The 13604-nt window shown below is 35.4% G+C and overlaps 1 protein-coding gene across 1 annotated transcript; it reads right to left on the reverse strand.

Moving 5' to 3' along the window:
• Positions 1–1287: 1287 nt before the first annotated feature.
• LOC129271514 (UDP-N-acetylglucosamine transferase subunit ALG14 homolog) lies at positions 1288–13246 on the reverse strand. The gene is made up of 5 exons (XM_054908844.2): positions 13059–13246; positions 9208–9359; positions 7856–7978; positions 5837–5896; positions 1288–3219 (listed from the first exon to the last, which is right to left on the reverse strand). Exons 1-5 carry the CDS (start codon positions 13219–13221, stop codon positions 3049–3051), a joined length of 669 nt encoding a protein of 222 aa, XP_054764819.2. The 5' UTR covers positions 13222–13246; the 3' UTR covers positions 1288–3048.
• Positions 13247–13604: the final 358 nt, after the last annotated feature.

Here is a 13604-nt window from a genome sequence, read left to right on the forward strand (position 1 = left end):
AAGCAAATGGACATTAAGTACGACTCTAAGTCATACTTAAATCTTTGTGAAACACCCCCCTGGTCTAATAATTGCTCTTGGGCAAATATTTAATGCATGAATAGTTAATTTATACAAGTTTAGCTAGAGATAGGTTTTATATGGAACAGGCCGAATGCAAATAATTTCGTTGACGAGTAGTGAGATTATCTTTTCTAATATACACATAACTTTGCCAAGTCAAATCGATTGGGAGTGGGACCATAGAAATCTGTTAAGCTAGAGAGAAGTTCAACCTCAAAGAGGTATCTGGTGGGTGTTTCATAAAGCTGTTTGTAAGTTACGAACGACTTTAAGTACGACTGGTGATCCTTTTTTAATATAAATGATATTCACTGTAAAAATGTTCATTGGTATTTAGTGCGTAAGAAAGGTTCACCAGTCGTTCTCAACGTCAGAACAGCTTTATGAAACGGCCCCATGGTCTAAAGAATGGTCTTGAATCAGGCGAATATTAGACTTTGGGAATGACTTATGCAGGTTTGCCTGTACTTTAACATGAAAAGGTTAATTATTGGCAGTCACATTTCCCCTACGGCAGCCGTACGGCTAGTCAAAACAGCCTTATTATTTTCATTGGTACACATTTTAATAACACTTGATCCAATTTGTTAACTTCATCTCTCTTGATTCCTTCTTTCTGTTCATCATTACGCTTCTCCCCCCCCCCCCCCCTCATACCCTAGCCTCCACTACATGTACTTGTATATATATCTTTACCCACATTTTACATCCCTGCTGTCTACTTTCCACCCCTATATTGCTTTGAGATTTTCCCTCCCTGTATTTCCCTTGTAGTATCTGTGCCTTGCCCTCCCAATCACCGTTTGTTAATTCATCCTTTTTCTTTCTTTCTCTTTCTCCCCTTATTTCTTTCTCTCTTCCTCTTATTTTCTTTCTCTTTTTACTTACTTTTTCTTTATTTCTTTTTTTCTCTCTCTTCCTCTCATTTTCTTTCCCTTTTTTTTCTTTGTTTCTTTCTTTCCTTCATTCTCTATCTTCCTCCCTCTTTCTTTCTTTCTTCCTTTCTTTTTTCATTCCCTTTTAATACCCAAATACAGATTTATTAATTTCTTATCATTCTCCCTATAATTCTTTCTTACTCCCCTCTTTCTTAATACCTGTCTCTCTATCGATCTATCTCTCATTAGATGCTTTCTCTACACCCCCTTTATTTAAACATAAGTATGCTTGTCATATTTTTCTTCACTTTTTCCAGTCTACACAAGGTGAATGTTCACATTACAATTAACTATTATACAAAATATATTGTTACTTTATTTCACCATTAACATCGTAAGCAACACTGCCTGCAGAATTTCGAAAATAATATGACTTTTATAGATTTTCAAACACTATCATCAGCCAAGATGGTAATGAAGACAATTATTAAAAAAGTGTACATGTATTCTTTTACAAATGAATTTTGTGGAGAAAGCCTGGAATTTAGCAAATCAATGCAAGGCACAATCAAATCACCAATGCCAAGTAATTAATTCAATAATAATCTAAAAACAATTCTCCCCTTCTGGTAAATCATAATTTAAATACATTCAGCATTTTGACAATTTAGGAGGGGCCACAATATTCCTTTTCATTATCCATCATCATCGACATCACATTCTTTTTCAATCTCTCCGAAATGGGCACTGTGCAAAAAATTTCAAATAATGACAAAAATAGAATTTCTTTCTTGGTACGATTGCATCCAGTCATACATGTAACCTATAGAATTGCACCTACCAGGAAGGTGTTTCACGAATATATTCACACCAAAGTGCAAGAGTAATAATAATCATTATACTTGCAAATACAGCACTTAACAATTACTTTGTCTGAAGTCATTTAATGCTCTACAGTAATGCAGCATAATTACCCTGGCTTTAGCAAAGCAGCTGTTATGAGCCCTACTTCTCAAGAAATAAATTCCTGCCAGGTACCCATTCAGTTCAGCAAAAAGTGGATTGATTTTCTTGCAGAAGGAAATCACACGAGCTGGAATTTGAACCCATGGCCTTCTGTTTAAAAGTCTACAGACTAATCAACTGGGCCATAACACTCCACTGTGCAAAGCACAAGGACTTGGAAGGACAATTAATGTTATACATCCCCATTTATCTTGAAATATTTCATTCAGAGATGGAAAATCATTATAAGCCTGGGTTGATATATAATAAATGTAACAGCTATAATCAATAGACTTACCGGGGTACTTAATAATTGGAAAAAATTAGGCATATTGGTGATATTTAATCAAAATCAGATGTTAAATAAGGAAAATATGTCCTGTAAAAATTGTGTTTTTTTTTCACAAACCGATCATATTCACATCACGAGTGGTATGCAAATGATGAAATTGATGATATCACACACTCATTATTTGTTATTCATTATATCAAATATGGAATACTCCAATTGTTGCCTCTTGACAAAAATGAAGCTTTTCATTAAATTGCAATCTGTTAGAACAAAGGCAAGTCTGGAGGAATCAATCCTTGTTTCATATTATAATGAGGAGCACATTAAAATAAATAATAGAATAGGAAATCAATAGTAAGGAGGCAACGCCATCAATTCCCTCATACTGACCAGGATGTGTTTTTTTTTTTAGGTTACAAAAAATAGAATTTGAAAACTTTACTATTTTATATCTGATCAAAAAGAGGAATTTTACAGCATTAGGCTTTTCTGATTTTTCTTTTATTAATTCGAAATATCTTTAATCAAGGTTTCTGTAATATCTAACATAAGGGCAACTTTGAGATGAACTTTCTTTGAATGCAACATGGTTTCTTATTGTATTACTAGCAAATGTTTTTAATATTTGCATTGTTTGACTTTTGTTTAATTTGCAGGTTTTAAAAGATGTTAATACTTTATGGCTGATCAATAAATAAAAGAAGTTGCTGAGCTAGTGCCATAAGCATCTTTGAATGGTATGTACGCTTTATAAGCCCACACCACTATTATCATAACATATACATATTTTTATGTTACTATAGTTTTACATTACACTACCCTGCCCAGATATATTGCCTTTGGGTATTTTTCCTTGAGTGAAGGCCATTGGACAATAAGGTGATCAGCAAAGTAGTACATTATGAGACCCGACAGAGATAGATGTTTAACCCTGCAGATACTTTCTACATAGACTTGAACAACAGGCTTTACACCAAGAAACTGGGGGATGAAAATAGAGAAGGCCAAAGTTAGATATGACAGTATGGCAATTAAAGGGTACAATCACCCCATAAAAAATTTTTGACTTGAATCACATAATTACACAATTTGAATCAAAAGAGAAAATCAACAAGCATTAACAGTAAAAACTTCATCAAAATTCAATTTAATTTCATTTTATTGTCAACATTCAAATTTATTTTGCTCACATTATAAAAATTTGTAATCAAATATTAAATATTACATGTACATGTACATATAACACACACATCTAATACAAAGTCCAATGTAAAATTAAAAAAAGTTGTGACATTTTATTCAAAGTTTCGCTTATTTTTCACAAAAGTGGCACAGTTCAGTGACATGCAAATGAGAGTCGATGATGTCCCTCACTCACTCACTCACCTTTTCTTTTGTTTTTATTGTTTGAATTATACAATATTTTAATTTTTACAAATTTTACAATAAGGAACAACATAAAATGTTGTAAAAACAATGGTAATTCCACATGTTTACGGAGGAATAAAACTGTTTCACAGGACAATGAGGAGAACATTAGAATATTTCATATTCGGATAATAAAATAAAAAAGAAAAAGTGAATGAGTGATGTAATGAGTCCCCTTATTTGCATACAGACCAGGATGTGTACATAAATGTTATGTGAAATTAGGCAAAACTTTAAAATGTCATAACTTCCTGTATTTCACATCTGATTTTGATGAAATTTTGAAAATTTCAGCGTTATGTTTGTTGGATTTTCCTCTTTTTATTCAAATCAACTTTTTGTTGAGGGGGGGGGGGACTTGTCCTTGAAACTATCATGTGAAAAAAATGCTTACAGAAACAGCCTAGGCCCATGGAACCGAGAGGTTTGTGATCAAATGAAGATCTATATCAAACAACAGATTTGATTGCCAATGTTGATCAACATTCATATGGAATTATGATGTTGATTGGCCTTTTTTTGTAACTGATTGCAAATCACTGTGCCATACATACCCATAACACTTTGTCAAGTACACATTCTTTTCTGAATACTTAATAATATTATTTCATAGTGCAAAAGAAATTGCCCATATAAAGGATAATTCATGCAATACAAGCCTATCCAGCAAAGTATAACATTTACAAATTCAAATGATTCAAAACATTTATATTAGGAACTAATCAATTATTCATTATTATAATGTTCTATTGCCTGTTTTAAGTTTAAAGATAAATTCCAGTTCTGGTAACGATCTCAAAATGACTTTTTACAGAATCTAATATAATGACCACCCAAGTATCTGTTTGTATGAATAAAAAATATGTGCCAAAGGATTCTGGAAGAAATTGTGTAATTGCTGATAAATAGGCAAAATAAGCGCGGATTCGGTCACTTCCGTCGGGTCTTTATTCCAGCAATAATAATACACTGTCCCACATGTGCCTATCTGTGTTGGTGATCTTCAGCGTGAACATTTTTCAGCGTAGATTTCAAGATTTCACAAAGTTCAGTTTATGTAACTGTACCAGATCTAGATCCTCGATGATATACTGACAATTAAGCCTGGTTTTACAGACTTTCTCATGAAATCAGTGTTTACTGCAACTACTGGCATTTCTCTTTAATGTTGTACCAATGGGAAGAAAGTAATTTAATTCATAACATAACAAAATTATCACTATCACAAATACATGTATGAAACAAAACTTGTGATTGGGGAATAGAAACAGTCAAACAGATACAATTTGATATTACATTTAATCTCATAAACCCTAAAAGGACCGAGGAGGGGGCCATGATGCCCCCCCTCCACGCTTCGCGTGATATTTCCGAAACGCAAAAAGATAGCACTGCCCAATTTTATGACTTATTTCTTTGAAGTCTCGCGCAACTTTTGAGACCAAATTCGCGACATACGGGTACATACCATCACAATGTCACATGACTTTTTACGAGACAATATCATGCCGAAAATGGCTAATTTTTATACTTTGTGTACAAAGTCTATGGGAGATGAAATTCATAAAAGGGTTATTATTTTTCGTTCTAATTGGTCTGCTTGATTAATTTAGGGTTCAATTTAGCTGTTCAATGGTCTGTAATAATTTAATTCGAAAAAAAAAACAATGAAAAACAAAAGATGAAAACACAAAGAAATACATAAGAAATTATAAAACAAAGAAAAAATGAAAAAATTGGCTTTCGCAATTTTTCTTTGTGGAAACCTTTAAATTAGATTACAAAGATGACATCTGCAAAAACAGAAGAAAATTTGAAGTGAAATAGGGTGTTACATATGCAAATAATGCTTTTCATGAATAAATTTGCATATTTTATTCATAATAATTAAAAAAGAATTGTTTCAAATTTTTTTAAATAGTAGCTTATAGTTTATGTGGTCATGAATGTGCTTGCCAAATTTCGGCGCGATCGCGCGAACGGCGGCCAAGATCAAAAGGGGGGGTCCATGATGGCCCTCCCTGTCCTAAATACATTTCAAATAGCCCAGTCCTTTTAGGGTTAATCTGAACATAAACATCTCCATAAACCATGATCTTTGTAACCTTACAATGTATTCTAATTATATTTCATTTTCATTCTGTAGGATAATCCTACTCTAGAAACTCACCCTCATAACAAATGCTGCAGCACACAGTGGTATACAGGTTCCAGGGCCATTCACAAGTAACTGTTTCAAAAATATAAATCAATTACAAGTTTCAGTTGATTCTGACTGCTATTCTCAAGTTATCAACACAAAAAAATTATTCACAGCCAACTATATATATATATATGTATAAATATATATATTGTGAAAGAAATGGATTAAGAGAACAATGGTAGGCGTAGCTTAAATCAAGGTTCCCCAGAGCTATATATACCCTTTGGAAAAATTGGTGATGCCAAAAAATGGTCTCTGCCGGGAATCAAACCCAGGCCCCCAGCTTTGAACGCCGGTGCCTTAACCACTAGACCACAGAGACGCGTTAGTGGCTAGGGCGACCCCGATCCGATTGACCATCAGATACACAGATTTTCGACACTATACCAATCATAATTTCCTTTGTCGGGTGAAGGTGGGTTTTGAACAATGACAAGCCGCCATGCCTCAGCTGGATCAAAGCTATTGCTTTGATACAGTACACGTATGGGAGAAAGTATACAAATGTGTGAAGTTATACATGTACAACAGCTTGGGCAACTCTTTTATTTAAATATTTTGTGAAAGAAGTGGATGAAGAGACCAATGGTAGGTACTTTCTCCCATACGTGTACTGTATCAAAGCAATAGCTTTGATCCAGCTGAGGCATGGCGGCTTGTCATTGTTCAAAACCCATCTTCACCCGACAAAGGAAATTATAATTGGTATAGTGTCGAAAATCTGTCTATCTGACGGTCAATTGGATCGGGGTCGCCCTAGCCACTACCCGTCTCTGTGGTCTAGTGGTTAAGGCACCGGCGTTCAAAGCTTGGGGCCCGGGTTCGATTCCCGGCAGAGACATTTTTTCGGCATCATCAATTTTTCCAAAGGGTAGATAGCTCTGGGGAACCTTGATTTAAGCTACGCCTACCATTGTTCTCTTCATCCATTTCTTTCACAAAATATTTAAATAAAAGAGTTGCCCAAGCTGTTGTACATGTATAACTTCACACATATATGTATATATATATATATATATATATTTGCATACATCCTACGTAAGGGCGAAGTCTATGAATGGGTTTATTCCGTTATAATACACATTAATAGACGTTAAGTCGAAGGTAGAGGGCATTGAAAGAAGACAAAGAAATTCGCCCTTACTATATGTTTTTATTCAATCACAGGGAAAATGTTATTAATCAAATCTAACATATTCTCACAATCAATATCATCCCTATTCTTTCTGCATAGGTTACCGGACCAAACTTTCGTCCTTAAAAATAAAATGACATTTTTCTTTTCCATTGCTTTCCCATTTCCCTCTGATTATGCAGGGTATCATTCCATGAATATTCCTGTTTTGTACGTTTCTATAATTCGTCTGATATGGCTAGGCCTTCAAAAATTGTTATGTCGCCCTCATAAGCCCAAAACTGTAAAGTTGGGTTGGTCAGTCCTTTTTATATATAACTTCACTGCTATGCTCCCCAAAGATAATGACACATGGAGAAATCTCCTTATGCAGTCAAAACACATATTCCATTGTTTTTTTAAGTCCTTTAAATAATACACATTTGAGCAAAAATTTTCACCCAAATCTGATATTTTCTTACAAAAACATTTTATTTGTAGGATGGGGCGTTGGGTGTCCGGACACGTAACAGAAATGAAGCCTTGTTTTTATCTCAGGAATAAACCAAAAATATAGGTTGAATAGTTTTTTTTCACCATCAATATTTGTTCTTTATAATATTTTCTTATATTCTGTGCTAAAAAGAATTAAAGACATTGCTCGTAAACTTTTCAAAATTGAGAGTAAAAGTCATGTGTCCGGACACCCAACCCGTCCGGACACACAACCACTGGGTATATTACCCGTAATTACAAAAAAAATATTCTAAATTTTTTTTTTTTAAGAGAGACCTTGTTTTTTTTTCCAATTTAGTCAGTCGGATGAGGGCACTATAATAACTTTTCTTAGGCCTTATAGATGAGATGCTTACCAAATCTGGAGAATGTTTGAATACGATGAAGAAGGCAAATAAGGTGGCATAAAGAGTCGAGACAATGCTGGTGAGATAGGACTGCCGAACCTCTCTGCTCCTAGGAATCTTCTCTATTATGTACTGTCAAAGAAAATAAAAAATATATATATATACATATACATGTATATCTTGAGATGACTCACTCACAGCTAGAAACAGGGCCATCTACATGTATGTTCAAAACCATCAATCATTGTCAAACAATCTTGATCATTAGGGATTGGAGAAGGGGAAGGGCATCAGGAAGTTGTACATTCTCTCAACCACAAGATCCTGGATTCAATTCCAACTGCAGCACTCAAATCCTTTGCCACTCTCCACCCAGGTGTAGTTAGAAAAATGGGTAGCAAATAGGAAAGAATTTGTTGAATGTTCAAGCATCAAATAAGGGTAGCCATAACAGAGCTTAGTAATTGTGCGCATCACAACATTGTATAAAGCGCTTGTGCATATTAATTATATAATTATTATTATTACTAACTTGGACACAACTAGAGTAAAAAAGTGCCCAACTGTTAGAAAAAAGTATTTCATAATACATCAATGAACCTACACATGCAAATCCAATTATTCCAATAGGCTCTTTACATATGTTAAGAATGCCTTTATTGTACAACTGTTGTGATTAAAATGAATAGGAAACAGATTTGTAGTTCATTTGTTACTCCACACTGTTCATACAGCTTGATATGAAATGCCCCAACCTACATGTATGATCGATTTGAACAATATATTCAGTTGAAAGCAGCTTGCCCGTGAACTTTACAGTATCAACATTTAAGATGAGATCAACCACCTGTGATCATGTGAACATTCTAATACGAATGTGGATATGGCAGTTTAAAGGTAAATGCTAGTTTTGGTAACGATATCAAAATGAGTTCGTACAGAATCCAATGAAATGACCACCAAAGTATCTGTTTGTATAAATAAAACGCATGTGCCAAAGGATTCCGGAAGAAATTGTGTAATTGCTGAGAAATCAGCAAATAAGCACAGGATTCGGGTAGAGCGTCGGGGCCCAACGCTCAAAGCAATAATTATACACTGTCCCACGTGCGCTTATCTGTGTTGGGGAAGTTCAGTCTGAACATTTTTCAGCGTAGATTTCAAGATTTCACAAAGTTCAGTTTATGTAACTGTACCAGATCTAGATCCTCAATGATATACTGACAATTAAGCCTGGTTTTACAGACTTTCTCATGAAATCAGTGTTTACTGCAACTACTGGAATTTCTCTTTAAAATCATAAGTTTGCATTAAAACAGTCAGCTAGATTCTTGTTTCTAATTGATCATACTACAGTATACCTCACTGCTCTCTCCTTCTGTCATCTTGTTCTCTTCAAACGTCCGGATTTTATCCTCGCTCATTTTGTCTGTATTGGCATAAACATAGACTCGTGGAGAATAGACATTTGACATGCTACCTAGGAGGCGGATGACTTCAGTGGTGTGGCCCCCTATTTTCAAATTTAAAAAAATATATATTAAAAATATAGACAAATGTGAATAACCAAAAACAATGTGAAAACAAAACGTGGGAGATACATGTGGAAGAGAATGAGAGGGAGGGATATGTTCACACTTCACAAAACTCCGGGTAGCATTCCCAATATCAATGCCAAAATAGCTTTAATAAAATCAAGTCCTACGAAACTTAACGAACGATGTAAAGTCAATTCCACCTAATATCATGAATATCCCTCAAAGAGCGTTATTTAAGCCCTGATTTTTCTTCTCATTGACAAAATATGGAGCTTTCTTCTATTTCCGAAATTTTTCTAAAAAATTAGCTGAAGAGGGCGCGCGATTAATCTTCATATCAAAGACACTACAAGGGAAAGACTAGGCACAAAAACTATTTTACGAGTAAATTGATGCAAAGAGTTATGCGAAGTAGGCTAAGTGTCCAATCTTTTGATTGTAAAGACTTTGGTGGAACGTTTGTTGACAAACAAACGGTAGCACTGCTGGCTTCATTCAAGGCACGTAGAATTTTATATATTTTTGTTAAATTTGTCATCACTTTGTATTATCGTCAGCAAAAATAATCTAAAAAAAATGTTTTTTAAGTTATTGCATTTATTGGTGTCAATAATTTACCAAACAATCGTAGGAATTGCGCATAGATCTACAATGAATCTAGAAATCTAACTTTGTTATAAAATACCAACGAGCTGAATTAAGGTTGTGAATTGTATTAGCGCCACCAACGACCTTCCTTTTGTTTTATTTCCGTGGAAGAGACATGCGAAACCACTTTCCAGGCCGAGGTAAGCAATTTTGCTCTTTTTTACATGCTTTTTAGTTTAGACTACACTAGACCTAGGCCCTATATCAAAAAATAATTTAAAAATTGAAAATGGATAGCCCGTCACCAGAAAGAGCCCTTGTGAGAAGCGGAATGAGTTTCGGCTAACATTATTATTCCTGTTATGAAGCGATCAGTATGACCAGACGTCCCGTATTTCCCAGGATCGTTCCGTATTTTGCTCCTTTGTCCTGACGTCCCGACAAACCCTTCCCGGGATGCCTATTTGTCCCGTATTTCAGAATATTGAAAAAAATATATAAATAAAAGTGACGAATTTTCATCAAATAACCAACAGATGACGAAGCAGAGACAACAATAAAATCGATAACTGTAAACTTTTGCAAGTTCTGCGGTGATTTTCTTAGTAACCCAATACATTGCAAACAAACTGGCCTCCTGCCTGTGTGTGGCAGGCTACTACATGTAGCTAGCATGGGCGGAAATCCCAGGGGGGACATGTCCCCCCTACTCAAAATAGTAGGGGGGACACAATATTAAATGTCCCCCCTACTATTTGTGGTCTTTCATGATGGTAAGACATACATGTACATCATTCAAAATCGTAATAAAACATGTATTTTAAGACGAGATGACGTTACTTTTGTGATGATACCTTTTTTTTTTTTTTGCTTGTCAAATTTTCCAGCCCTTTGACCCCCTACCTTTTGGGAGAGATTTCCACCCCTGCTAGCTAGGCATGTAGGATCGGAGCAGATTCTCAATGGTGCAAACAATCTCACATGAAACAAACAGTTTTTCCACAAAAATAATCACAAAATTGTCAGGAAATTTTTATAATCATATTACGGATTCTCAGATTACTGATTTGGAGATGTAATCGGAGGAACAAGTTATTGAGTTTTCATAACTAGATCTAGTTGTTTCAGCTGCGAACTTGTAATGAGATGGGAGAGATGCCTGTGTATGATGCCGCGATGTCATCTAGTTTTTAAGTCATTTCTAAAACATTTTAGTTCTTTAAAATTTTAAGAATATAATGATGATGCACAGCATTTGTATAGCGCCACTAGCGTACCTACGGGGGGGGGGGGGGGGCAGAGTGCCCCCCCTGACGAGTCACAACCATGCAAGGGACATACTGTATCCCTGCCCCCCCCCCCCTGACGAGTCTTGAAGACCTTTTTTTTTGGCGGACGAATTTGCCCCCCCTGTGGAAAATCCTAGGTACGCCACTGTATAGCGCGCACGATATATCTGTCAAAGACATTCAAAGGCGCATTGGAGGAACCAGCCAATCTGGGTCACCTAGAAGGGCGCGCACACAGAACTGTGACCCGCAGGTCTCTCCTCCCGATATAACTGGTTGGGGGAATGCAGGTGAACCACTACCCCGGGGTTTCCCCCTACTCTCATACGAATAGTGCAGTGGTTCTTAACGTGCAAAGGTGGTGATTCTCCTCTACACGGGGCCTTCATTTAACATCATATCCGAGGGACGAAGTGTTTCCACTGTAACATAGCCTGCATCTATGAAACAGGGGAGAGACGTTTACACACAACACACTGGCTTCAGTCATCCGCCCGGGGTGGACTCGAACCCACAATCTTTGGTTCGACGGGCAGACGCTTTACCGACTGTGCCAACTTCGCTCTCTGATATATTAAAAAACACTAAATATCATTATGATTTTAGTTAGATGATTGGATTTTTTTTTTGCTTGAAGTTTGAACTTATTTCCTCTTTCTTTCTTTTCAATCCTTCTTCTTTCATCCTTCTTCCCTTCCTGCTTGCCATTTTTTGTTCCATCTACCTCTATTTCCTATCTTTCTTTCCTGATCCTTTCTATTTCTCTCTGTTCATTTTCTTTCCTTCTTTCTCTTGCTTTCCTTCTTTTTAAAATTTCCTTTTTATTTCCTTCATTTTTTCTTTCCTTAAACTTTTCTTTGCTTCCTTCTCCCTTCCTCTCCTTATTCTTTTCGTTCTTTCTCTCCTTCCTTTATTTTCTCTTTTTTTCATTCTCTCCTCCCTTCATTCCTTCTCTTTCATCCTTTCTTTCATTCTTTATTTTATTTTTTCCTTCTACTTCTTTTCCCTTATTCTTTCTATCCCTTAATTTCTTCCTTCCTCCCTCCCTGTTTTTCTTTGTTTTTCTTTCAAAGAATGAAGGAAACATTTTTTTTCCTTCATTCTTTCTTTCCTCCTTTTTTCTTACTTTTTTTCCTTTCTCTCCTTTATTTTTCTTTCACACATTTATTCATCTTCCCTTCCTTTCTTTTTTGATGGAAACCTTTTTCCTCTTTTATTCTTTCTTTCATCCTTCTTTTATTCTAACGCGATCGATCAGCGACCAATCGCATGCGATGTTTTGAAATCGGCCATGAATAATACGTGTGAGGAAAAAGATACTGGCCCAAAATCACAAATTTTGAGGATAACCGGAGGATGGACACGGAGTGAAATACGGGTGTAGAGTAAGATATTTGATTCATATCCCTCGTTATATTTTTTTATTTTATTTTTTTACGATAACCATATGACCTAGGTCCTAGGGCTAGGCCAGGCCTACTAGTTAGACTTTTGTCTTTAGTGAGTCGGTCTCAGAACTCAGATTCAAGAATCAATATTAAAATAGGCCCCGATTTTTTAAATAAAGACTATTATAGAGAAATCCATATTCGTATGTTCATTCTTAAAATAAGTTTAATTTCAGATGCGCACACATGCCCCCTTCGTAATCTACCTGGCGACTTAGCTCATGTGCAATTTGAACTACTTTATCACAAAACTGTGTTTTACCTATTGCACATGTGTGCATAAAAATTGCATGCAACGGTAATGGGATTGATTAGGAATTGACACTGCCAACAGGAGTATGAAACTCACCTGAACCTGCGACGATCAAAGTTTTTACTTTATGCCGATGTTTTGTTTTGATTTTTCCGAGATTATTTGTGATATATAACAACCTACATAAGCAAATCACGACAAATATGCACATGAATCCGAGGAGGAAAATTGGTGACGAAAGGATCATGGGCGCCGCCATATTTGTTTTTACTATAAAGGCTCGTTCGCAAGCTGCTGATAGTTAAAATAATAATGTAATAAAAAATAAATAGAAAAAATATTGTTATTATCATTTTTTTAATGAACGGCATTGATTGTGAAATAAGAATATGGAGAGCTTTTCTGCTTCAAATGTTTCAGGAAAAAATGTACTTTCCAAGCAAGCAAGCGGAAATAAAAAAAGCCCTTAATAATTATAATGTATGATTTTTTTTTTCATTTTCCTTTTTCACAATAACAAATCCGAAATTGAAAAAGAAATCAAATTAAGTTGCAAATAAGCAAAGGCTAGACAAAATAAAACATAAACACAAACGAACATAAATGAAGAGATTAACTCCAATTAAAAGAGGCTAAATCATA

This window comes from Lytechinus pictus, chromosome 11 (assembly GCF_037042905.1).
Source record: "Lytechinus pictus isolate F3 Inbred chromosome 11, Lp3.0, whole genome shotgun sequence".
Classification (NCBI taxonomy): Eukaryota; Metazoa; Echinodermata; class Echinoidea; order Temnopleuroida; family Toxopneustidae; genus Lytechinus; species Lytechinus pictus.